The sequence below is a fragment of the Solea solea genome, chromosome 15 (assembly GCF_958295425.1).
Source record: "Solea solea chromosome 15, fSolSol10.1, whole genome shotgun sequence".
Lineage (NCBI taxonomy): Eukaryota > Metazoa > Chordata > Actinopteri > Pleuronectiformes > Soleidae > Solea > Solea solea.
The window spans coordinates 19633549-19661372 of NC_081148.1; the positions used below are offsets into that span (position 1 = coordinate 19633549).

At 43.5% G+C, this 27824-nt stretch overlaps 1 protein-coding gene across 1 annotated transcript; it reads left to right on the top strand.

The window, feature by feature from the left end:
- Positions 1-301: 301 nt before the first annotated feature.
- stox1 (storkhead box 1) lies at positions 302-27824 on the top strand. Its single transcript, XM_058652034.1, has 4 exons — positions 302-973; positions 22558-22710; positions 23145-25815; positions 27118-27824. Exons 1-4 carry the CDS (start codon positions 640-642, stop codon positions 27269-27271), a joined length of 3312 nt encoding a protein of 1103 aa, XP_058508017.1. The 5' UTR covers positions 302-639; the 3' UTR covers positions 27272-27824.

Genomic DNA, 27824 nt, shown 5'->3' on the forward strand with positions numbered 1-27824 from the left:
GTCTGACCGCTGGCAAGTACATGACGTCATTCGGAGAATCTCAACGCTGATTGGCCGTCGCGATATGTTGGCCATATCACGTGTGTGCATTGACTTTGTATGTAAAGTTGTGGCGTGACAAATTTGCGTCCGGTGTGAACACAGCACAATGATCACTACAAATAACAACATGAATGTGAATGGATATGTGAATTGTAGAGTAATTTGACCCTGGATTGACTGCTGATTAAACACATTCTGACTGATTACAAAAACCTTTTAAAATGTTTTTTTTTTTTATGACCAGAGGGAATGGGGGATATTGTAGTGACATGACTGCACTCAGGTTCCTGCAGCAGATCCATGAGTCAGTGGGAGGTCTTCAGGTCTACCTGTGTGTCCCAGCAGCAGCAGCAGCAGCACATGAACCCTCCTCCTCTCTAGCACCGTCTCTGGTTTCCCTGGAAGCACACAGACACCAGTCGCAGTCTTTTCTGCGCCTCCGGTTCATTCACTGCACGATCCAGACACACTGTGGAGGAATGCGTGGCGAATCCCGGCGTTTATTTGGATTTCCTGCCGGCAGACTTGCCTTTTAACCAAGTGCTTTTGCATTACTGGAATGGTCGCAGCGGTCTGGGGCCGTTAAAGGCGTCTGAAATGTCTCACCACCAGCAGCGGGTCGTTCAACTCTCAGCCGCGTCATTAGCCGTGATCTTCGGCCCGGGCGAGGAGAGTTTGCGCGCCGGCGGCGAGAAACTCAACGCCAACACCGTGAGTGGTCAGGAGATCTTCGCGGACTTTAAAGCGCAAAACTCGCGCAGTTTCTGGAATAAGAGGCTCGTCAAGGCCATCGCGGAGGTGCACTTTCAAGGATGGATGGAAAATTTGGTGCTTTTCATTCAAGGGAACGCAAACAACCTGGAGGTGCTGAGAGAAGCGTGGATGCGCAGGGCTCTGAGGTCACCAAAGGGTTTCATCATCAAAGCTGTCGGTATGTAATATCAATACTGTATTGAACACATAATTATAACACTGACACAACTGTAGACTTGCATGTAAAATCCAGAAATATCCAAATAAATAAGTGATGGCACAGGAAACGCCACAATAATCACTGCAGTCATTCAAGTGTTTCCCTTTAAAAGCTGTTGAATCACACATTTGTTTACCTCAGTGAGAGAAAAGTGTGAAAGCCATAAAGTTTGAACAACATGGGGCTGTGTGATTGAGACACCTCTCCTCCCACTGCTCCTCCTCTACAGTCCCAGTCTCCTGATCCAAACATTTTGGTTAAATCTGGTGCCAAAAGTTGTTTCACACACACACACACCCAAGTGTTGCAGCATCTGTGGAGTCAATAGTGATTTGTTTTTTGTTGTTTTTTTGTGTGTGTGATTTGTTTTGTGTGTCTTTCTATCACTAACAACGAACAATTGTTGTCCCCTGTGAAATAAGAAAGCCAATATTATCTCTTAATTTGGCATAAATCAGAGTGACAACACCACAGGGATGGGGTTACTTCACTGCTTCATCCAATGAGCTGGTCTGAGAGATTATATTTCTCACGGCATACTCCTCCAAATTTAGTCAGAGAATAATCCCTGACCACTGCTTCCCTTAATAGTCGACACAGTGCTATGTTTTACAAAGCATGTTAACAAAGTTACGTGTGTCATTTAATTCCTTCAGATTGGTAACTCCTTCCCCTCGTTTTCCCCTGGATTAATTCCAAGGCAGCATGTACTGTAGCTGCACGCACACGGTGAATGGAAACCTTTATGCAGCCTCCTATATCATGAGCTCATGGGCTGTAAATGCTTGACAGCACCAGCTGCTGGACAAAATGACAACCTTGTGTGGCTGTTTAGACCTAATGACAGTATTCTTAGAGAGACACCAGGTCAGTCACATTTTTGTTCTTGCTTTAGAAGAAAGATACAAAACTGTAGGTTGTCGCAAATGCATATTTGGCTGTTGATTTTATGTTTTGTGTCACCAAATCATGCTATTATCATTTAACCTTGTCTGAGCGGATGCCGGTACCATTAGTGTTGTAAAAACAGTGTCCCAAACATGAGTTCTGGCACAGTGTTGCTCTTTGGTCCAGCTGCCTTTTTTTTTTTATAGTCTTTCCGTTTCTTTTGTTCATTTGTTTACTTATTTGCATCCCCGCCAGCTGCCAATAAAGCCTTTCTTTTGCACCACAGTCTGATGTGTGAACCCAGGTGAACCTGCTAAAATAGGACAATTAACACCATTCTCATTGCCAGCGGTCGCTCTGCCCTGTGGCGTGGGAATTTGTGCGTGAATGTGGACATCACAAATGTGCCAAAGTCAGAGGAAAAAGAAAACAACATCACCACTGTGGAATTCAGTGACATTCAGTGCATTTACATGCATGTTAAACGTCTGATTTTAGTCGGACTAAGACAATGATTCAGTTTTTGTCATGTAAACGCGTTAGTCTTGACTAACATACCTGGATAATGTGATTCATAGTCCGATTACTCCTGCATGTATTCACTTAGTTGGACGGGAGTCGGACTTGGTGTTCCTCCCCGGTCTTTAACCTTGAAGCTCTCCCGGGTCACACGGTGACGGCTGCGTCTTTCTATGGACAACACAGTGACCACAAGAGCTGTGCTCCAACTAATTTGGGTCATGATTAACATGAACAGCAGGTACGAAACATACAGAACCACAGCACGATCCATCTCGCCGCTCGCTGTTTGTTTTTCTGTGACGTAAAGGTCAACAGGAAACTGATTCAGTACTCACTAGCTTATAGAGAGATACAGCGCCACCTACCGAGGCGGAGTCAGACGTACACGGCCCATAAATCGATTTTATCCTCCGCATGTATACTCGGTCTCGGCAAGTTGTCCGATTGCCTGTCTTAGTCAGACTATGGCCTTAGCTTGATTAAACTGTGCATGTAAACGTACTGACTGATACTGTGGTTTTTAGTTTGAATCTTTTACGTCAGTCCTTGTTTCAGTTCATCTTTAAATTAATTCTAATGAAGGAATAGAAAATATTAAGTGCTGTCCAGGAAGTTTGCTGTGTGTTAGCAGTCAGAAGATCAGTGCGTGGCCTGACATTGCACTGGAAATGATGCAGGAATTAGCCTCGCTGTTAAAAATTTAACGGATGAAGATGAAGTTATTTGTGTGTTCTTCTAGATCTTTGGTCCCCCTCAGTTTTCCAGTTGCAAAACAAACTCCCGTTATGAAACAACGGTCGCCCCCTGGTGACTAACTGTGAAATCAGAATTTTACCTCCATTTTTATACACTTTAGTTCCCTCCAATGCTGATTGGAGACAAAGCTGATAAAGAGCCACGTGCATTGCAGAGTCAATTGACTCGGGTGTGAATGCTCTTTAAACGCCTTCCTCTCACTTAAACCTGGGTTTAATTTGACCAGTGGGAATGGGTTTTAAGGTCCACTCTTCCATGTTTCTGTAAGTGTTTAAGTGTTTTTGTGTCTAGATTCAGGCCCTTTGCCTTTGTCTACCTGCTGACTTCAGTCAGATATCAGTCAGTCAGCTCTGGCAGACTGAGCAGTGCACGGACAAGTAAAGAGAGGAATGTGAAGGGGAGGCAGAGACCACACACAGGGGAAGACCCGGGAGGGCGTGAAGCGACGCAGAAGGGGAGGGGAGGGAGAGTGTGGAGGCTGACACGCCATCCTGCTGTGAGATACATTCTGGTCCTAAGGTTAAATCAAGCACACAATCGAGCAGCGTGTGCACCAGAGGTGATGCTGAGCTGTAGTTGGTATGCACAGTGTCAGCACAAAGGAACACACAGAAATGCATGAGCTCGCGTTTTAAGGCTGCAGCCTGTGTCTGTTAATGTTTGAGCTTCACACCTGCCACTTGTGAGCAAACATGTTTGTGTGAGGACGCGCTGCCGCCGCCGCTGTCCTCTCCTTCTTTACAACTCCTTTGCCTCACACTGCAGCAATTTGTATGGAAATCAGCAGTGGCAGGCTGTCAGAGTGTAGTTTACTGCCTCCTCCTCACAGAGAGTCGGTCAGCAGTGAATCAGTGTGACTGGCTGCCGACCACAGCCGCTTTTCTGTTACTCAGGATTAATGTCCCTCCGTTTCATGGCCAGTGAGGGACTGTGAAAGTCAGACTCTGTGACTCATATCAGGCAGGACTTAAAGGCCTTGACATTGTCCTGATATAAATACGTCAGCCGGAGAGAAGTTATGAGTTACAGGGAATTTCAAACGGCCCACCGTCCTCTCCCAGGTCAAAACAAGGCTGAGATGTGACTTTACTCAGATCCTTCTTCAGGGACAAGTTTTAGATGTTGAGTTAAAACTCATGTGCCTTTTAAGTTAAAGCTGTAGTACGTAGCTTTTAAGTATAAATAAACGTCTGTTACACTCAAGCCGTTGTCACATGAGTTGCACACAGTGCAGATAAAGCCCACACAAGCCTCTGTGTTTCTCAGTATCGTGAGATCTCGTGTTGTGGACGCAGTTTACTTGCACAGTTTAATCGAGCTAAGGCTTTAGTCCAACTAAGACAGGCAACCAGACAACTTGCAGAGTCTGAGTATACATGCAGTATATGTCCGTGTATCGGTTTCCTGTTGACCTTTACATCACAGAAAAACACCCCCGACCCCCAAGATGGGTGGTGAGATGGATCGTGCTATGATTCTGCATGTTTCTTACCTGCTGTACAGTACATGTTTCTTCATCTGTCCAAAAGTGAGTCTTCTCCATAGCTTTCACTCTTGTTTGTTCTTTTCTGGCAACAGTTTATACGTCGCCTCCTTCTACTTCCGGGTCAAAGACCAGAGAGGTGCATGCACAGAACGCAGAAGTCCGACTCCAGTCCGACTAAGCGCATACGTGCAGGAGTAATTGGACTATGATTATATATTATCCAGGTATGTTAGTCTGACTAAGACTAGCTCGATTTTAGTCAGACTTAATTTTTTTTTTACATGACATTAAGAAAACCAAATTATTGTCTTAGCAGGACAAAGCACAGGTGTCGCTCATCACATTCACATCGTGACAGCAGACCATGCATGCGACCTCAAACGAGGAGGGAGCTAAATGGAATTCAGCCATCATTAATATGATTATTTACACCAGTGATTTTCCTGCTGTGACCTGTCAAAATGGCTGCTGTGCAAAGGGCCCCATTCGGCTGCTTGTCTGGTTATCTGTGCTAAAAGCCAGAGCGAAGACGGATATTTCTGTGGGCCACTCAGCCATCTCTGGGCCTCTTTAGAGGGAAGAATCTGTAGAAAAGGAGGTACGTGGGCAGTGGGAAGGGTTGGGGATTGTAGTGGGGTTAAGACGGCAGGGTGAGGAGTTAGTGTGTATGAAGAGAATTGGTTGTTATGCTTGTGGGAATGGGGCCCACTGGCACTGATACTGCATTTGACTCTTTCCCTTAATCTCATTAATGTCTGCAGGGTGTTTATCATTCTTCCCTTTTTCATTCACAAATGATCTCGTCCTCCCTTTTGTGGCTTTTAACAGTTGTTTACAGAATAATATCACCGCAAAGTCATTCAGTTAATGATCCGTGTGAGTACAGTCGACGTCTCGCTTGCCAAGATTCCATCCTGACATTCACAGTGTTTACATATACACTGTAACATGAATACTGACTAATCACGGTTTATAGTGACCCCTCCAAAAACAATCAGGATATGGCATTTACATGAAAGAGTAAATGTAAGGAGGAAAATACAAGGAAGTTATTAGTCAACAGTCAAGCCAGTGTCTCGCCCCTGTCACGTCAAATAAAATAATTTACAGTAAATAAGTCGTGTTTACTCCAGTTTTACTAAACAAACCCACTTATTATCTTTGATGTTTCACAAGCCTTTTTCTTTTTAGTTCTTTTTCCATTGTTTACAACTTTTATGTCACGCTAACTGTCCCCCGAACTTCCTTCATAACAGAGAGACAATCAGCCAACTTCTTCCGATAACCCAATGCCGCTGGTCAAAAAACCCAGTTTAATCCCATTTAAGTACCTGCTCTGGCAAGGTTCCAAGCGAGGCTGAGCCGATACTAAAATGTGAGTCGACAGACTGCCGGTCATAGATTTTGTCACTGGAAGAGTCACGAGCGCGACGTCCGTCACAGGAATCAAACCGTCCAATGCCCAACTGTAGATCAGTTAGAAATACATAAAAACTCTGTAAACATGTGTTAATCTCCAACATTTAGCAAAGGAAATGTCTAAAATCTCAACACTTATCAGAAGACTCTGGTGTATTTAGCGGCAGCGCTGATGAAAGCTGGCGACCGTGAGCCGACTCAAACCCGCTCAGTTGTATTTCAGTTCAGTGACTGTGTCAGACCGAGTCTGTGCTCCGGTCATGCTGGAAGTACTGAACTAATCTTTTTAATGAACTGATTCTAATGATTCAGTACATCAAAAACAGCTGCTTTGCTTGTCAATAGTTGCTCATTGAGTCTGATACCAAACTAAACTAAATTAGAGCCAAGTAGTGCTAGAACTGTATAACGGAAAAGCGTCAAAATAGACTCAGTTTTCCGAAATGTCAAAAAATGCTTCTTCAATCTGATTTTTACTGAGTATAAAAAGTAAAATATCACTGGAGAACCACCGAGGCTGTGCTAACGAAACCAGAGACTTCGTAATGACTATAAGCTGGTTTTGCATTATTTAGAGTCACCATTGTCCCTGCACCACGACGAGCACGGATCCACAACGTGAAAAATTTATATGGAGTCAGCCGGTGGTGTAATGAGGTGTCCTGTGTCCTCCCCACTGTCAGCCGCTTTGAACTGCCCTTGCCCACTTTGAACGTGGACACGAAAGAGTCTTCTGGACGGACGTCTTACTTTCTCCACTTACTGCGGTCATTGAAGGACATACTGTAGGTCTCCCTCTGTGTGTTTCTGGAGAATTCGTGTATGGCTTTGCTGCACTTTTTGGGCCAAGTTTCCCTTTTCAATGGTATGTTGTATTTATCTCACCATACCATGAGGTGGTGAAGCATTCCTGAAATGCTTCATTTACTCTTGAGATCATTTCCTGAGCTCGCAGGCTCACCGAGCCTCATTTCTCTACTCTTTACTGTTTGACTTGAAAGTGTTGTATTTTCACACAAGGGGGTGTCTCCTTTCATGGGGGTATTTTGTCAGAGTCTCAAAGCGTTCCACTAATGGCCATAACTCTTCCAGATGTTAGCTTATTAACCATGACACCCCCTCGCCGGGTTTAAATGGCCCACCCTGTCCTAACTAAGCAGCACATGTCAGAGGTTACAACCTTCCTGCTAACAAGCAACCTTTAGGTCATTTAGCTTCACAGGGTTTTTAGGAGGCAAAATGGGCAACACACATCAAGTCTCCAGGTGTTCTTCACCGGATTGTTCGGCTTCTGTTGGTGTTTACGTCAGTGGATATCTTCTTATGAAAACCAGTCATTATGATGGTACTTGTATGTTTTAGGTTAGTAGCTGTACTTATGTTGGTGTGACAAAGGTATTTCAACACTTGTACTCAATTTGCAGCATAGAATGTTTTATATCCTTTTTTCCAGCACAACCTATAGACAATCTGATGAACCAACTATATAAACACACCTGAGCAAAATCGACTAATTCTTTTAAATCGGATTGAATTTGTGAAATTTAGTAATACGTCACAGTTCAAAGTTCGCTTGGCTTGTTTTTGTGAAGAAAAGTAGAATAAAAACAATCTATTTTGTGAATTTTGCGCAATTATCGCCACTCCCCCCCCCAAAATATGCAATTTAAATGAATCATAACTTTGACTCAACAGCACATAAGAAGACAAAACAAATGCATTTTGTAAAGCCTGAAGATACGTTGTTGTGTATCATATGTGCCGTGTGAGCACTAAGGGTTAAGGCATACTTGTTGCTTCAATCAAGCTCTAAAATAATAGTTTTAGGGCTTTTTGTGTGGTTGTATGAGGCACCAAACCCCATAGAGAAAATGAGTGTTTTTAGCTCACAGTGATACAGGAGTCACTGGTCTGCTGCTGCCTCATTTGGAAGGTTTGTGCTGTTTAGGTAAATCTGAACAATGGATTTCAGACACCGGCGTCACAAAATCACACGTGATGTATAATTGTGTGTGCAGCCCATGATGTTTTTTTGCACAATATCTTATTTGTTAAATGTACTGTGCATCATTTATATTCCTCTTTATCACAAATGTATATATAGTTTTCCACATGCCTGTCTGTTGTCATATATGCCTTGGTTACTTAAAGCCTCGATAACATGTTTTTACTGAGGCGTTGTTAAAAGAACCCCCATGAATCGTCAGTGTCTGTCTTTTATTGGGGCTTCTTGAAGACAGACTGATGAAGGGAAATATGTGGAAGCACATCTGTGCGAGGTCTGCTGCACTCAGCGTTTGAGCTGCTTTCAGACAACACTTGTTAAAATATAATAACTCTCCTGCTCCCTTGACAGACACAAATAGCATGACATTAAGCCGTTAGATAAAATATATGTTGGTGTTTTTTTATGCTGAAAAGTCTGTATTATGACAGTCGCTGGACTATTTTCTAAGAAAACATTATAGCAAATCTTCCTCAATAGCAGTTGAATGGAGACATATTCTAGCACATGCAATGTTTTGCAAAGAGGTAAAACATTAAGTGTGATTTATGTGCAGATTTGTTGGACTTCTAAAGTGCCTGTCAAATTGCACTGTGCAACCGCGATCCTGCCAAGAATGTGTCTCTGTTTTTATGTTGAATGTCTCGCTATCTATATCCTGCGCTTGTAAAAGATGTTTTGTTGTATGGATCAGATAGTAGGGGAACCTTGAACTCCACACAGTGCCTACACATGTGTGAGAGACTGTGCGTGTGCTAGCATGCCTCTCAGCACATCATTTGTTCACCACATCCTTTCCCGTTCAGCAGGAAGCTCACCCCCAGTACAAAACAGCCATGTCGGCCTCTTTATCGACCTAAATATTGGACTCACCCATAACAGTGGAATGGTGCAGTGCCAACAAGAACAATTTCCCCCTATATCCCCTCAGCTTATACACCCTGTTAGCAGCCTCTTGGGTTTCCCTCATGGGATTCGTCTTCATTCACTCTTTGGTTGGACAAGTGGGGTGACTTAGAAGTGAGGCTTTATTGCATTAAATTTGGTATTAATATTACTCTTCTGTTTCCTGGCAGGATGTTTTCTTTGCTTCGTTTAGCACTGATAAATGCAGCGGTATGCGAAAGTCAACCCTGAGATGACAAAGTGCCGTGTTATTGTGTTACAAGGGGGAAAGATACTTTCAAGGATCACGCCAGATGTCTTTGCCGACCGGCATTAAAAAGCGATGGATCATAGGTACGAGATGAGGTCTTTGTTGAAAATACTTCCATAATAAACACAGATCTGTTGCGCCTTGAGCGCAATTAAAAGGAGGAAATGGGTTTCACCCGCCGCCAATGACTGTCATCACTCTTGATTAAGGAGTGTGAATCTGCTGGAAAACCTTTTTGTGTGGTGCCACTGGGGGAAAGTGGAGTGAAATACACACAAAACTGGCAAAAGCTCAGCGAGTGACACGGTGAAGCACGGTTTAGTTCAATCATCAGTGGAGCAGTTCAGAAGCAGGTGTTGAAAAGTTGACTGCCACTATAAACAGGAAACAGAAAAGGGCCCAATATTGAACCTTGAGGTACACCTTTGGTTAGCCACAAAACTGTACTGAATACAAAATACTTTTCCCACTTTGATAAGAGTTATTGTCGGACCAGAATGAAGTCTGAACATGAGGAAATCATCAAGTGAAAGAACAGTTATTTGATAAACAGAGCAAAGTAGTGTTTTGTGTATTTTAAAGATGCACAGAAAAGACATAGAATGCAACTAACTTACCAGATGTTCTGTGGTTGCTCATTTCACATTCCTCACTGAGAAAGGATCTTTACAGGTGCCTTCATTTTGAATGTATACACCAGTCAAAGCATTTTAGACCAGGCTTTTGTTTTAGATGAATGCATGGATATTTTGTCTACCTCAATTGTAAAAGTAATTAGAAAGTGATTTATCATCATACGTCTATTCATAAGTCCACTCTATTACATTAGGACGAAAAAACTGTTTTCTTTTCCAAGTACTTAACATCATTACTGAGCATTTCAACCATAATTCTCTCACAAGTCCTGCATATTTAGAGTGACTCCAGGATCCCACTGGAAAATGTTATTTGTATTCCTTTGAAAGTAAATAAATCCAATCAACTGAAAATTAAATATTTTTCATGGCCCTCAGCGTGCTTTGGAAAGTCTGAAAATCTGACACATCATGAAGTCATGAAGTGTTATTTATACAGAGGGCTAAATTTCAGGATAGCTCAGTCTCTGGAAATGATTTTAAACATTTTGTTGTTAGTGTTTCAGCACTAATCTCTGGAGTATCCCTTTAACTAAACATTTTCTAATAAGATTAAAAGTTGGGTTTAGGCTTAAACACACTGTCCGGGGCTGGAGTCAGCCGCTGCAGAGATGTGAGGAGGAGGAGGAGGAGGAGAAGGAGAAGGACTTGGATATTGGTTGCAGTGATTCTAATGGCAATGGCAAAAGCATGAGAGTGTGGCTTTTTAAGAACAAAGGAAAGGCACTGTGGTCCAGGTTTAAAAGGCCCGGGACACAGCAGACGTCTGGCAGAAAAGGCACTTGCAGACTGCAGGGTAATGTTCATGTGCATGAAAGAAGACGAGAACCAGATATGCCGGGGTGTGGCCCGTCAGGTCTGCGGAGGTATGAAGTAAAAAAAGATGGTGTGGGGGAAACGCTGTGCTTTAAATCCTGTCTCCTGGCACTACCATGTACTGGTATCACGTTGCACAGTGCACTATGGGCTGTGCTCTACCTTCACATTGTTACCCGGCTCCTGTTAAACACCTGGTCAGGTGTACTTCCCGTTCCACAGGAACATAATAACAGCAGTTCAGCACCGGGTCATTTTTTGATTAGTGAACGTCTGATGCCACAACAAACAGCCTGTGATGGATTGCTGTTGAAATAGTTCTTAGTTTGAATCAGATGGTAAAGGCATTATTTCATGGTACTGCAGCTGGGGGGGATTTGCAGCCAGCATCTGTGGTAACCAACTATGTTAGCTGATGTTTTAAGCTTTTTAAATGTCAAATTAAGAGGCTTAGTCACAGCCTGTTTATACTTTCTGAACAACTTATGTTAAATGTCAAAGGAGTTGGTTTGGCAAGCGAGTCTCGGGGCCATAGCTGGATTGTAGATATTCTTACTACACTTCTGCCGCTCTTTCTTCTTTGTCTTTGTATTAGATGTGGTGTTTCACTGCCACAGTGAGGGTTTCTATGGTGATGCTCGTCAACACAAAGCCTGCCTGTGTGTGTGTGTGTTTCTCTTTACTGCTTCAAGTTTTTAGTCATGGTGTTTTGATTTTCTTTCTCTCTCTTGTCTGTTCCTCTGCTGATAAATACTACATCAGAGGGAATAATAGCAAAGCTTTTCCAGATTTTAATTGTTTCAATTAACTGTGCTATGTTACGCTACCAAATAACACGTTTTTCTTAATAGAATAGAATAGAATAGAAATACTTTATTCATCCCCAAGGGGAAATTGTTTTAACAAAGCAGCAATACAAACAATATTATAAACATAAAATGTAAAATGTGCAACAGTAAGAAAAGAAAAAAGTGCAATAATAAAGGAGTGGCATAATGGAGTGCAATGTCATACTGTAGAAAATGTGCATTGTGCAAATGAGCAGTATTTTTTTTTTTTTTTTTTTTTTTTTTTTGTACTATTACAGAGAGTTATTGTAAATTTTGATGGCTGATGGCAGGAATGACTTCCTGAATCTGTCCTTGTGACAGCGGAGCTGTCTGAATCTATTGGAGAATGTGCTCTCCTGGGCCTGGAGGATGTGGTGGAGAGGATGATCGGTGTTATCCATGATGGAAAATAGTTTATTCAGCATCCTCCTCTCCACCACCGTTTCCACGGTGTCCTGTTTGCAGCCGATGATGGAGCCGGCCTTCTTTATCAGTTTGTTGAGTTTGTTAGTTTCACCGGCTCCAATGCTGCTCCCCCAGCACACCACAGCAAAGAACAGTGCACTGGCCACAACAGACTGGTAAAATAACTCCAACATCTTGCTGCATACATCAAACGATCGCAACCTCCTCAGAAAGAAGAGCCTGCTCATCCCCTTCCTGTACACAGCACCGGTGTTAGCCTTCCAGTCCAGTCTGTTGTTCAGCCTCACACCAAGGAATTTGTATTCCTCCACCATCTCAATATCCTCCCCCAGTACCCTCAAAGGTTGTGGAGCCGTCCTCTTCCTCCTGAAGTCCACCACCATCTCCTTGGTCTTGGTCACATTCAGAATCAGGTGGTTCTCACTGGCCCACTTCACGAAGTCAGATACCACTGTCCTGTACTCCCCCTCCTGTCCATCCCTCATACACCCCACCACCGCAGAGTCATCAGAGAACTTCTGCAAGTGGCATGACACAGAGTCATATTTGAAGTCTGAGGTGTATATGGTGAACAGGAAGGGGGACAGCACAGTTCCCTGTGGGGCTCCTACATCACTAACCACCACATCAGACAAACCACCACCCAGTCGGACAAACTGTGGTCTGCCTGTCAGGTAGTCAGTGATCCAGGAGATGGTGGGCGTGTCCACCCCCACCCCCTGCAACTTCTCTCCCAGTAACAGTGGCTGGATGGTGTTGAAAGCACTGGAGAAATCAAAGAAAGTGATTCTCACAGTTCCTCCAGCACCATCCAGGTGAGACTGAGCTCGATGCAGCAGATAGATGAGGGCGTCATCCACCCCCAGTTTGGGCTGATAAGCAAATTGAAGTGGGTCCAGTGAGGACTTTACCTGCGGTCTAAGGTGAGCTAAGACCAGCCGCTCCAGCACCTTCATCACATGGGACGTCAGAGCCACTGGGCGGTAGTCCCCGGGTTCACGAGATGCTGATGACTTTGTCTTGGGGACAGGAACCAGGCATGATGTCTTCCACAGCGCTGGGACCATCCCCTGTTGGAGGCTCAGGTTGAAGAGGTGCTGCAGGATCACAGCCAGCTGGGTAGCACAAGCCCTCAGTAGCCTGGGGCTAAGACCGTCTGGGCCTGCAGCCTTGTTCTGCTGCAGTCTCTCCAGCTGTCTTCTGACCTGGGTGGTTGTCACAGAGAGGGGGGGGGGAGAAGGTGGTGGAGGAGAGGTGGAGAGGTGGGGGGGAGGTGATAGAGTGTCCAAGCGGTTCTCCAGGGGGGGCAGAGGGGGGAGAGGTAGAGGCAGGGGGGGAGGGAGGGAGGTGTGATGTGTGGGGGAAGCAGCAGGGGTCTGTGTGGAAGACTGTGAGCTGAACCTGTTGAAGAAGAGGTTCAGCTGATTAGCCCTCTCGATAGAGCCCTCTGTCGGTTTCTCCTTCACGTTAAATCCAGTGATGGTCTTCATTCCGGACCACACCTCCCTCATGTCATTCTGCTGGAGTTTGGACTCCAGCTTCCTCCTGTAGGTGTCTTTGCTCTGCCTCAGCTTCTCCTTAAGGTCACGCTGTACCTTCCTCAGCTCCTCCTGGTCCCCATGTCTGAAGGCCTCTTTCTTTTTGTTGAGGAGAGTCTTCAGATCTCTGGTAACCCAAGGTTTGTTGTTGGGAAAGCAATGGACAGTCCGGGCAGGGAGAACCGTGTGTTCACAGAACCTAATGTAATCTGTGATGCAGTCTGTCATGGAGTTGATGTCCTCCCCATGTGGCAAGCAGAGCGCATCCCAATCAGTAGACTCAAAGCAGTCCTGCAGGGCCATGTCAGCCTCCTGTGTACTCCTTCTCACTGAGCGGGTGGCAACAGGAAGCCTCTTCACTACAGGGACATACCTGGGAGTCAGCTGGACCAAGTTGTGATCAGACAAGCCAAGGGGGGGAAGGGCAGTGGCTGTGTATGCATCCCTAGCATTTGCATACAAAAGGTCAATTGTTTTATTGTCTCTGGTGGGGCAGTCGACATATTGGTGGAAGGTTGGTAAAACAGAGTCCAGCTTGGTGTGGTTAAAATCCCCAGTGATGGTGATAAATGCAGTGGGATGCTGTGTCTGTAATCTGGACACAGCAGAGTGGACACTGTCTACTGCTGCTGCTGCATCAGCTGAGGGAGGGATGTAGACAGCCACAACGATCACGGAGGTGTATTCCCTGGGGAGGTAGTATGGGCGCATTCCCACAGCCAAAAGTTCGATGTCCGGGCTACACAGACGCTCCTTCTCACAAACATGTCCGGGGTGACACCACTTCTCATTCACGTATACAGCAACGCCACCCCCTTTCTTCTTGCCGCTCAGCGCAGCATCTCTGTCTGCCCGCACAGTCTTAAAGCCCGGTACTGCCACGCTGTGCTCGGTGAAGTGCGAGTGCAGCCATGTCTCGGTGAAACACATGAGGCTGCTCTCCCTGAACACCCAGCTGGTACTCACAAGCGCACAGAGCTCGTCCATTTTGTTCCCCAGAGATCTCACATTCCCCGTGATTATTGCAGGTACGGCTGGTTTGTACCTCCTCGATTTGGCTCTCACTTTGAAAAAAACACTGATTACAAAGAGGGCACAGTCCAAACTCTACCCTATTCCTTCTTCCACTATAACGCTTCACTTAATATTTAAACACAAGCTCTCAGACACACTTAACCACCTGTTTAAATATTTACCCAATTCTTTCAAGTCTGGGCACAATTATTATTATTGTTGTGAATCAGTCAATAAAGCCGTAAAATTCTATTGCCCATTGATGCATTTCTCTAAGATCCATTAACCCTTTAACACCTAAGCCTCAAAATGTCCACCTGGCCCTTTTTTATTATTATTTTAACCATAAAAGGGCCGGAAAATGTCCTGTGAGTAAGTGTTTTTGCCCCATTTGTCATAATAACTTATTTATTTACAATTTACTGCATGCTAAAATAGTGTATTAACAAATTAAAATGAAGAAAAACAATTTTTTTGAGGATAAAAACACTGCCGTTGTACATGAACACCAGATTTTGCGTGATAAATTTGAAATAAACCTATTTAAAATAACATTTGTTTGAGCCTTTGTCTCAATGTCCAAAACGAGGCCAAAAAATGGAAACTTATGTACTAGCATTTTTCCAACTCTCTCCTCTCTGGTGACAAAGACACTGATTCGCCGGCTTCCTGCAACAGTGCGAGTGAAATTACCGGAATAACCATACGTTGACTTTGACGCGTTATTACGGTGATACAAACTGTATCATCTGCGACACACTCTGTGTTAAAGATCCTTTATTGATCCCCATTGGTGAATATTGTGCTTTACAGTATCGCAAGTGTGGCATAAAAACCGGGGGGGGGGGGGAACTATTAGAATAATTAACATTTTTAACTCATCATACACTAGAATTCATTCAACAATAGCTGTATTTCTTGTGGAAGGACAGAAAAGAGCAGTGTTGTGGCAGACTGAGCGAGGTTTGGTGGTGAGGACATTGGGGCATGTGATCGCTCTCTGAAGGGTTCTTTTCACTCACTTTATTGGGCCGTTTAACTGCAGACGCCCACAACAGTGTGTTCTCCGCGAGTGAAAGACACAAACTCGTAAAAAGCACTTGCACTCACATCAGAAGAGGAGGGCGGCGTCATGGAGGCCCGCTGGACCCAAAAACACTCAAAGCAAATGGGACGTGATCATGGGACCAGGACGGAGTCATGACATGAATTAAAGCAGGCGTCTCTTCCTGTTTAGTGAAGTCCGACTGCATGAATGTTTGACATTGTCTCCGCCGAATTTAGGTCTTTCACGTGCGGCCTGCAGATCCGCTGGAGCGTGTCCTTCACAAGGTCTCCCATCGATGGGAGACGGGGAGTGATTTTGCAGTTTGGGCAGGTTTCAAGTTCGTGTTGAATGCAGTGCAGTGTGTCCTTAATGAGAGAGAGAGAGAAGATTAGTCTGTTTGCCCACTGGAGCCTTAAAGATTAGATGATAGCAGGGTGAGATAAGATGGTGTGTGTTTGTGAGAGGCCATGGAAATGGTGAACAAGCCTGCTGTTACAGTGGCGGTGACTCCCTCATGACCAGGCATGGCTATAATAAACACAACATTACCACCAATGTTTTATATTAAAAGCAATGTCACATTTACCGCGCTACAATTCTTCAGTTTATCAGTTTTCAAGTTGGCAAAAGCTGCAACTGATAACAGAACAGAGCTTTACTTTTAACAAAAATATCAAGCACAGAATTACAAATGTGAGTGCAGCAGTTAAAGGGATAGTTCAGGTTTACTGAGGTGTGGTTGTATCGCCCTGCCTGCATGACTCTTACTAAAACAAATGCCTGGCTGCCTGCAGGGACACAGATAACTGATTTGAAACTGATTTGAAACTGGAAACATATGTTTTGTAAACCGTTCAGTCTCCTGCACCAAATTCCATAGAGAAAATCATCGATTTTAGCTTGTGGGGGACACAGGAGTGTTGGTCTACTGCTGCTTCATCTGGTAGGTTTGTGTCACTTTGCTGAATCCAAACAAAAGTTTTCAAACATAGAAGTGACAAATGAACACATTGTAACTTACTGATGGAGGCGGTTGTGGATTAACAACTCTTGCGTGCAGTGATGTGAAATCACAGATTTTTTCTCTAGACTTTGGTGCGGCAGATTGAGCAGCGTACACACTTCAGTTTCCAGTTGAAAAAGCCTGTCTATCGGTGAGATAAAGCAGGAAACATATTCTTAAGAGATCTTAGATTTAAGTATGCTTGCTTTTCAATGCAAAGCTTTATTCCGCTACGTCTTTGTTGTGTATTTTTAACTCTGTGATTAACGGTTACTTTCAGTCTGAGATGCCAAAGATACTCGATGCTCCATCTGTCTGATGAAGAGATCACGGAATGATGCTGGAGTTTGTGTGCTCCTCCAGAACTTCATTAACTTTATCATTTCAACCATCAGTTGGCTGCGCTCATGATTGGGAGGATTTCCCTGCTTCCTGTTCAGAAAGGAGAATTTCAAGAAATAGTATGTCCGCGTTTTCGTCCAAGAAACTGGAGGTAATGCAATCACGTAAAAAAGAAAGAAAAAAATGCGACCAGCGAACAACGCAGCCATGTGAATACATGTGGCATTGATCAGTGTCAGCAGACAGAAGGGTCTCAGTGGGGAGAGACGATCGAGTCTCTGTCAATCATCTCCACAATCTGAGCAGTCAGCTTCAGCATTTTTTATTTTCCAGCCCCAGGCAGCAGTTTATTCTGACATGGAAAGTGTATGTATGGTGGGAAATACACATTCAGAGCTGAGAAAATGTGGGTTTTGTCGTCACTTTCATTTTAGTGGTGAACACTATTAAAGTATGATTTTAGACTTGTAAATAGGTTACAATGATCTCATTCAATCCATGTCGTCCTATGAGTTATACATTTTGGCAACAGTTCACGTTGAGAAACTCGGTAAAATAATTTTTGCCTAAACTGCTTTGCTCTCGGCGTAATTATATGTGACAATGTGTCAAAAATCTTGACTCCAACAGTTTTATTTTTGTTATAAATTGGAGAACTACTCGAAACAATATGTGTGCCAAGCTCCAAAGTAAAAAGGCTGGATCCATACACTACTCATTTATCTACATTGTCACCTCCATAGCTGGTCAACTGCATCAAATTTGATTTCACAGGTGCAGATTGTAGCAAGATAATAACTAAAGTCTCCAAAAATGCTACTATCCTAGTTTTTAAAGCTCTTTTTTTGTACTGGTCAGAAAAGAAAAAAGGAAAAAACACTCGCTAACATCTGGCTTTTGTCAGCAATGGAGAAAAAACAGACAGAGGAACCTCTACTGGCGATGGAAAATTAGTCAATCGCCTAATTTTAGTTGGTTTAAGTGAAAAAATACCTGCTTATTTTGTTGCAAATGCAGTTTATTGTGTAGCAGGCGGTCTGTTATAGACAGTTTGGTCATGTCTTTGAGAAGAGGAGACATGACCTGTTTGATGAAGAGACAAAAGCAGTTCAGGACAGTTCTGGTCTGGAACGTTTAACTCTGCTCTGGTCTGCATTTCCATTGTGGATTGTTGTCGCCCTGATTGCGATGTAAATGGCATGATGTCACAGTGTAGCGCGCCAATAGATTAACAGTAAACAAAGGGAACAATTGTGTTTCCATCAGTCCGTTTTAATGCACGTTTTTGATTTGAAATAAACTTGAATGGAAACACGGAAAATTCCAAGTAGTCTTGAACTATCGCAATAGAGATGTTGGCGCTTGAGGGCGGTGGAAAAGTTGGCGAATCGATAAGCAGTCGATGGAAACAAGGATATAAGGAATTTGTGATGCATTTTAAAGGAAACGTAGCTAATGGAGGATTAGGACAAATAAGTAAACTGCAGTGTGTTAAGCTCCACCCTTTAGGTCAGGGGCCTCAAACTCAAAATGACTTGGGGGGCCAGTGAACTTCTAGTCTGGTCAGGAGGGGGCTAGTCATATGAAAAAAAGCCCAAAAGTTTGGGGAAAATGAACTGTTTAGTGATTAGAACTTAACATTATATCTTGATAATCCACCATAATGTTGCAATTAGAAATATTTAGAATGATATTGCACACCATTTCAAAGTAAAAGTGTTTGTTTTGTAAACACATGCAAAACAAAAATAAAGTAGAATCAAAGCATTAAATCAGAATAACCTGTTGACAATTGCAATTAAAACACTAGACACGCTTATGAAAATGTATATAATTAAATAATGTAATAAGCATAACCTTATATATTATTATTATTATTATAATAAATAATAATACGTTTTCATTATAAAAATAAGTGTAGGGCCGCAGGACGGGGTCTGACGGGGAGTATGAGACCCCTGCTTTAGGTGCTAGACCACGTTGCCAGGTACCCAAACAGAAAGTTGCTAAAAAGTGGGATGTTATGGATCGATTATGTTGGTCCACTTCATAACTTTATTTTTTTCCTCCTCCTGACTCGCCCTGACACAATTCCCGTCTCTTGTTTGATTCTCAAGCGTGTTCGTTTCCCTCCCTCTTCCTTGTGGCACAGGGCTCGGTTGCCATGGTACTCAGCCGGGTATTCATGCTGTGTAAGACAAAGGGTGTAATGTCGGCGGCCCCGGTCTTAGATTACAGGAGCACAGAAGTCCGTTCCCCCTGGAGAGAAGATGGTTTAAAGGAGTGAACCTCCCCGATGGTCACGCCTGCTTATGTTAGACTCCGTAAACACTAATCCTCTGCTTGTCCTGTTTGTCCTTCAGTTACACCAACATTTTCCCACAAATAAGGTGTTTTTCTGTGTTCTGCTGTATTTATTGGTCCAATCTAACTGCAATTTAAACTATTTCTGTTTCTCCCTTAAGAGTTCAGATCCTGTTAGCAGGTGTCCAACAGGAAATCCTGCTCTGCACCAGGACATGGTCAGAGGAGATAATTGTCAGTTAACCAAAACCACCTTTGTGTGGTTTTTAAAAGATTTTAAGGAGGATATGTTGGGTGCCACTGGTGTGTTTAATCCCCAGTGTATCATTTGCCTTCTGCTCCTGACCATGCCATATCCTCGCTGACCTTTTGACTGTTGACAATGGCTGTGCGTGGTTGCTATGTGGACGGCCTGTTGTTCCCATAGGAAGTGGACAACAATGGAGAGCAAAGTCTGCAGCACTAATTCACTGCCCAGGGAGACAGCTATTAAGATGTTCATTCTCAGGTTTAGTCCGATTTTTTTTTCTCTTTTTACAATCCCTCTGTGCATCGTGTAGGATCAGGTTTATGAAGAAAGACCCCTGTCTGTGAGACTTATGGGATTCCAGTGAGCTCACTGCGCTGATAATAGCTTTTTACTGACTTTGCTGGATATATTCCTGACTGAGATCAAAGCTTTTTCAATTGAACTGAACACAAATGACGACCAGTTTGATTCATAGATTTTTATTAACTGAGTTATATTCACTGTTCCCAGGTCTTCCATGCAATTGGCTTCTTCTTGTCCACTTTGTTTTGCCATTTTTATTTAGATAAAAGCTGTTTTGGCCGGGTTGTGGTAATTTGAGGTAGTTTTTGTACCATGTATGCTGTCTCCAACACCATTTTGTACTATTTCCAATATATTGGCCTTTCTTCTTCAATTATGAATTGACTTTTTAAGCATTTCAGATAATTCAATTTATTACAACTTGATTTAACCATTGTACCTTATATTCAAATTGTCCTTTTTAATGTGTTCATCCATTCTACAACGATTATTTGATTAATCGATTATTAATTGATTACTAAATTAATCATCAACTATTTTGGAAATCGATTAATCAGTTTGAGTGTTTTTTTTTCAATGATTAAAACGAGCTTTCTAATTTTTCGGCTTCTTAAATGGGAATATTTTAAAATAAGACATTCAAGTTTATCAACATTTCCATGTATGGGAAACACAGATCAACATTTTTCAACATTTTCTGGCATTTTACAGACCAAACAAGTGCTCGATTAAGCGAGAAAATAATCAGCAGATTAATCAATTATGAAAATAATCATTAGTTGCAGCCCTAATCCATTCATATACGTGAATATATCAAGTTAGTTGTACAATTGCTCTTTTTATGGTGATATAGGGGCAGTTCAGAGTCTGGCTATTTTCAGTCAAATCTGGCAACACTGTCAGCCAAACAAAAACAAACCATAGACTTGCCTGGATCTATCAGTATGGCACACGCATGTGTGCGTGTGTGTGTGTGTGGGTGTGTGCGTGTGTGTTCTGTCATGCTTCACCACGGCACATATTTGATTAGTTGTTTATTTTCCCTGTCTCTGGCATAAGTGGTTCAAGTGTGAGGGTTATAAATGTTTAGTTTACGTCAAGTGAGAGCTCAGCGGGGTTTTTCGCCGAATGCCCAGGGGATGATGGGAGAATCGCTCACAGTCACTCGCTCCACATGTTGAGGAGCGAATTCACACACAAGCTCGACACAAAGTCCTGTCAACACAAATGGAGTGGTGAAATCGCACGGGGACAATGTGGCTGTCGATAACAACAACAAGCCGAAGCTCCAACTGGCTGTAAAACAGGATTTTAATTAAACACACATGGCGTTTTTAAGAATCAGATAGTGTAGTTGGTAAAATACAGCAGATACAGGTTACCTGAGATTGTCACTTATATGTACCTGACATTAATGCAGTTGTGTTACTGATTAACTAAAACCAATGTTCCAGTCCTGTGGGTAAGGTCGTGTTTATGCCCTTGTGTTGGCGGTTCATATGAGAGGGAGTTAGTGTTAACTCAGCCCAGATGCTAATCATTTATCAGCATGGGGATCTGGTGTTGTTTAGGTGCTTTCACACTCTTCATTAATAAACATCGCTGTGTTTTTGTCTATGGGAACATTTTTGTCGGAAAATATGTCAACACACGTGCACATATTTAAGTAATAATTACGTTTCAGTAACGATGTATGCAACTGTTTTTTTTTTTAAATTCAGGTTACTTTTGCGACTGTAGTGATGTATATTACTATTATGTATATTGTATAATTAACTATAATCCTAACCTCAACATAAACATTTGACCTCCACCAAAACCCATTTACAGGCCAAAACCCTGGTGGTTTATAAACTGTTGCACATATAATGACTGAACCTGGCTTGATCACCCTTTACCAGGAATTCAGGTGATAGATAACGCTATGATTTGATCATTGCTTTCTAAACAAGACGTCTCAGATGTTACTCATTTCTGACAAACCACTCCGTCAAAGTCCATCTTCAGTGTTCTGGCATATGAGCAGGGTATGGGAGGGTCTTTATGGCAGCACTACTATCAAACTAATCCCACTTTCCCCACTATTGGCTTTGCACAAAGACTATTTTCCTGTCGAAGCTTAAGCTCTTCATGTTGCTTCACTTATTATTTCTTTTTTCATATGTGGAACTGTCGGGATTGTTTTTGATACAGAAATGAAATGTTCCTCAAATGTCTGGTTAAAAGCAGTTTGGTTTTATGATACAAAAGCCATGTGGTCTCCTGCTGAGGAATATCGTCGTCCTGTGCAGATTGTGTGGATTGTGTGGTGGATGGACATAGGAATGAGTTTCACACACTTTACTTTCTTTTAAAAAGATAAATGTTTCAAAGACTGGGAGTGTTTTTTTTCCCTTGCTTTCGCTCTCTTTGGTAGTATGTTTGTTTAAGGGTACCTCCTAGACATGTGGGGCAGTACAATATGGGGGCAGGATATTTGATCTGCCCAGCAGGCAGACCTGTGGTCACTTGTGGGGGTAATGGAATTCTGTGGTCTGTCCCAGTAGTGATGGAATTTCAAAAGCAGTCAGGCATGGTTCGTATAACTCGCATAAATAGACCACCTCGGTCATGATTTAGAAGGTGGTAAGCAGAGGAATGTCAACTTCAGTCGTTTGACTTGTTTTCATTGGCGGGCAGCACATGTCAGAGGGAGAGTGAGAGCGAGAGTGAGGGGGAGACCTCTCTAACCCAGGTGTGTTTGTGGGAACTACTGCAGAACCCACCTGTTTCACTCCATAATCTGCCGCTGTGTGTTTCAGGTGACCTGTCCCCAGTGCAGATGTCGCCTGTACCCCAGTCGCAGTTCATTCCTTTGGCTGAAGTGCTGTGCTCGGTCATCTCGGATATGAACTCCTCCCAAATCATCGTCAACCAGGAAGCGCTCATCAATTACATGAGCAAAGCCCATCCAGGTAATGCATAAAATATTCCCTCATGTTCCTGTTTTTGCTTATTCATGTTCTGGCAGCGTTTTAGATTAGAAATGTCTTCATGTTACCTGAGCAGAAAGAGTAGAAATGGGGGAAACAACCAATTGGTTCTGTTCAAAATTAGTCAATCTACACTTCTGTAACGTACTATGTATCTCATCTGTACCAAAAAACTACTGCGAAGGTTTTTTGGTCATTACTAATCACTAATTTTAGTCATAACTTTCAACCATGATGCATTGTCTAAATTACTCATCTTAGACAAGCTTATTGGATTGTCTTCCCTTTGGACCCAGTCTTTATGTTGAGTTAAATGGCTGTACATTTATGTGAGTGACGACATAAGAGACATTATCAGACTAAATGGAATTATTATTTCGTCCTTAATATGTATCTATCTCTCTCTTTTTTCTCAGGAATAACCATCCCCACTCAGGACATCCTCTATAACGCTCTAGGCACTCTTATCAAAGAGCGCAAGATTTACCATACAGGTGAGGGCTACTTCATCGTAACTCCTCAAACCTATTTCATCACCAACAACGTCGTCCGTGAGAAGAACTGGTGGGCCTCTGGTTCGGCGGATGAACCCCCTTCTCCTCCTCCCGTCACGTACCTGCTGAGCAATGACGCCGGTGATGAGAACGCTCAATCGCTTCCAGAGGCTCACTGCAAGTCCTGCAGCTGCTTTAGTCCTCTCCAACGATCGACTAATATCACCTCCACTACTGCAACTGCCACCATCCCTACCTCCACTGTCCCAGACCAGCATTCTGTCTCAGTTTCCATAAGCGAATGCACGGGTAAAAGCCTAAAGTGGCCCCGACCGTTAGATCACAAGCCCACAGTGCAGCATCAATCCACCTCCACAGCAGTGGACTGTCAGGCAAGTGAGATCAGCAAGAATACAGCTTCTACTAACGTCACTGGCCGCAAGGAAAAGGACAACAAAACAGGGAGGAAGTTTGGTCTTAGTTTGTTCAGGAGGAATGGAGGGAAAAAGGAGAAGCCAAAGAAAGAGTATGCGTCTTTTTCAGGCCAGTTTCCTCCAGAGGAGTGGCCAGTGAGAGACGAGGAGGACCTGAACAACTTACCTCGTGACCTTGAGCACGCCATCATCAAACGCATCAACCCTGAACTGACTGTTGACAATTTGACACGCCACACGGTGCTAATGAAGAAGCTGGAGGAGAGAAGAGAGAGGGGGATAGACCGAGTAATGGAGAGGGGTCTTGATAAAGATGACAAGGGGGTGGATAAGGGCATGTCTACTGAGATCCTAGCGTTCTCAAAACCCAGGCATCATCACTCCTCTAGGGCAGGAAAAAGATCTGCCCTGAAGCCCTCTCGCAGCAAGAGGAGGGCCCAGTCGTCCAGGGAAAAACAAAGGGAAAGGGAGAAAGGGGGGGTCAAAAGTAAGGCTCCCATGTGTGCGGACAACTATGCAGAGGGTGAAGATTTGATCCCGACAAAGCTCAGAGTGGAAATCCTTGTTGATGAACCAGATCAAGTGGAAGAAGGTGGGGCTGTGGAGGGAAAATCTCTTTATAAGAAACGCATTGAAAACCCTTTCCAGACTCAGCCAATCAAAGACCCAGCTGATGCCGTGATCCCCGTCTCCATCAACAGAGAGCAGAGAAGGCGAGAGGTGAAGGAGGGCGCGGCTTCGGGGCCGAGCAGAAAAGAACGAGCAAATCACCGCTCAAAATCATGGGACCCGCATCGGGCCAAAGCGAATACCACAGATGGAGAGCAGGCGGGGAAATCCCCTACATCTGATAACAGGTACGTCTATGAGCATGAGAAAGACTTAGCTGCTGATCATTTGCTCCAAGCAGACACAAAGCTCAACAGAGAGCTCCCCTTGGATTACAGTTCATCTTACCCAAAGAGCAGTACTCTCCGGATAGATGATAAAGTCCGACATCAGAGGGAGGGGAATGGCAAGACAAGTTGGGACAGAGAAGGCAGAAATGCACCTTTTCAGGAGGTAGAGTACAACAATGTACCAGATCACAGCCAAACCATAGATGATGGCCCTGCTCGGGCCGCACAATACTCCAAAACTAATGCAATTCTCCCTACGCTTCCCAGTGAGCCTGTGGTTAACCACTCATACGACACAACTTTGCCCTGGGTCAAGCCCTCTTTGCAACGGAAACACTCCCTCAGACCCTCCAACCCACAAAGGGATGATATACAGAGACCCGATGAGCTCTTTTCACATCCCTGTGATACTAGAGCCACCCAGGAACAACAGGAGATTAGACCTGTCACTGTTAATAATAAAGCCCAAAGGGCCTTGAGCCAGGGAGAAAGGCCAGAGCTGATTACTGACAGAACTCCCTCAATAACAGACACTGATGGGTTAATAGAAGACGACTACAGACTCTATCAGAGAGCAGACGAGCAGGAGGACGCGTGCAGCTCTTTGTGTCTGAACGAGGAGGAGATCTGTGATGCTACAAATGTGTACAGAGCAAGTGGAGCGGACTGCCATAGCCACCAGCTGGTTTACCATAACCGTGAGTCTGATTTGCAATATCAGGGAAGCCACAGTCACTTTTACAATTCCAGCTTTAACCAACCTCAAGATTCAGGGGACAGCAATTTTAAAGATCTGATTCCCCCTGCAACTTTAGTTTCCCTCAACCCTACTAGACCTGGGGAGACCAGCTGGAGGCTCCATCAGAGCTCCAGGTCATCAGGGGCCCGGACTGAATCCAGCCCCAGGCAAGGCACATCAGTCCAAGGAGAAAGAACCAGTGAGATCAACCTGCATTTGGATTGCCCAGAACCGTCTGAAGTTGCAGACAGTAGTATCTTTGACTACTGCCAGACGAGTGAGATAGAGTCGGACACAGAGACTGTCCGTAAGTCGGCCGATGAGGGTGACGGTGAATCTGCTCACTGGGCGGCAGAGGTGGACGACGTGCAGGAGGATGACTTTAATGAGCAGGCTCTTCCTAAGACTCGCCAAGCTGTTCTGGGAAACCCCAGTGGAGCCAGAAGGCCAGAGATTGGAGAAGCAGTGGAAATGGGAGAAAACCAGAGCATCACGGGAGACAGTGGTATAGATTCTCCTCGGTGAGTGCATCTCTTTATAGTTGCTCATATTAGCTGTTATAAGATACTGTAATATTTCATTCTAACTTAGTGGTGTCTTGTTACAGCCATTGAAAGCACTGAAAATGTAGACAGCTCCTGCAGTCTGATGAAAAGGTTTCATGTAGGGGGAAAAAAAAGTTCAGGTTTTTTGAAGTGTTGTTATATGAGGTAATGACACATTATCAACACTGACTTTGTGCAGGGTGCCACCCCTTTCCATGAGCCAGCCTGGGACCGGGACGCTCTCACAACAGATTGTTTTTTTCAAATCTACTCCATTTTGTAAAGCGACTTGCTCTGAAATCATCTACTTCTGCCTTTTCTGAACAGAAACTGACTGACGTGTGTAAACCGCTCTCTGCACCACAGTCCATAAACACAATCTTTGATTTTAACATCAGGGCACACGGGAGTTGTTAATCCAAAGCTTTGTTCAGATTTACCTACAGTAAGTAAGCCGAGGACCAACAGCTCCCGTGTCCCCACAAGCTAAAAACGCCGATATTCTCTGTGGCAGAGCTACTTATTTACAAACTTCCATTTGGCTGTCTAATGATGAGATAAAGAGGCAAACACACTGTAGGCTTGTAGACAGGTGTTGATTTTATTCAGTGAGCCTTTTGTAACGTGGTACAAATCTGTTTTTCATTCTGTCCCTGCTGACGGATGTCAGTGTCCCAGACTTGTTTATGCAAATTGCATAAACTGAAATCTGTGTTAATAATGTGTTTATACCTCATACAACCAGACTCCAAACAAATTGAGCTATCCCTTTAATTCCTTAGCCCAGATGCACATTCTTTTTACTTACTGGTTTTCACGCCTTTGGCTCACTTCTGGAGCTGAGCTCACTCCTGACTTCTCCCCCATCCTGGAGCAGCTTTAGAATCCGTTAAAATAAACAGAATATTGAGGTTAGTTAACCTGTAGGTTACATGTCTGTGGTTTACCTTACTCACAGTTCATGCTTTTTTTCCCTTTTAAAGTAAATTGCAATAAAGCTGAACAAACACCTTGTGGCCAATTATAGCGTCCAGTATTTGGACATCAGGGAGTAATTTATATAATTGTGTGTAATTGCTGCGCAGCACTTGAATTCTTGTGTCATTATCAAAGAGGAAGAAAAGACTTATATTATGGTATTGAACTTGTGGTGCACCCCGATATGTCGGCGGACAGATGGGAGTGCATGAACACGTCACCATGTTCAAATGGCATACTTACAGAAAATGTCAAATTAATGCCCTGCAAATTTTTTGTGCCCCCCCCCCCCCCCAACAGGACCCGGGTCAGTCTGGCCTCAAGCAACACAGTCATTCTGGAGGGTCTGAAGAGAAGAGGTTTTTTACAGAACCTGGAGAAACTGCATTCAAAGAGCAGCACTATTCGACCACAGAGCTCACTACTGCAGCTCACTCCTGTCATGAACGTATAGCAGGAGGTGAAGCTTTACGTTGGGGCGCCGACACATCTCTTCATGCAGTTTAGTGTGAAAAAGGACAAAACCACATGCTTGAATCTTCACTTATATGCAGTACAAACATGAAATAAGAAGGGTGCACACATTGTGGCCTACCTCCACATTACGTGGCTCTGTGTACAGATGTACAGTATATGTATATTTCCATTGTAAATATATGTTAAGTCAGTATACAAATGCTTTATCTATTCATGCATTACCTTGCATGCTGTTTAAAATGAGTGGTGTATCAGCAGGATTTCTGTGATGTAAAGGACATTTTCTCTTTATATACTGTGTGTCTCATTGATGAAAATGGTCACATAACTTGTAGTATTTACCAGAGAATTGTGTATTAACCAATGTGTCTTTCTGGTCAGTGCTGCTATTGAAGCAGAATGCAATATTGATGTTCCAAGATACATTTGTATACTTAATCCAACTGTAGGATTCGCCTTTGTAATTGTACTGGAGGATATCCCTCAATACAACAAATGGATTTAATTAAAAGAAATATGTATAAAGCGTA

What these genes read in the sequence shown, in the direction of transcription:
- stox1 (XM_058652034.1), top strand. Translation starts at nt 640, where the DNA reads ATGTCTCACCACCAGCAGCGGGTCGTTCAACTCTCAGCCGCGTCATTA. An exon ending in TTTCATCATCAAAGCTGTCG is followed by an intron (nt 974 to 22,557) that starts GTATGTAATATC and finishes TGTGTGTTTCAG; the next exon opens with GTGACCTGTCCCCAGTGCAG. An exon ending in CATGAGCAAAGCCCATCCAG is followed by an intron (nt 22,711 to 23,144) that starts GTAATGCATAAA and finishes CTTTTTTCTCAG; the next exon opens with GAATAACCATCCCCACTCAG.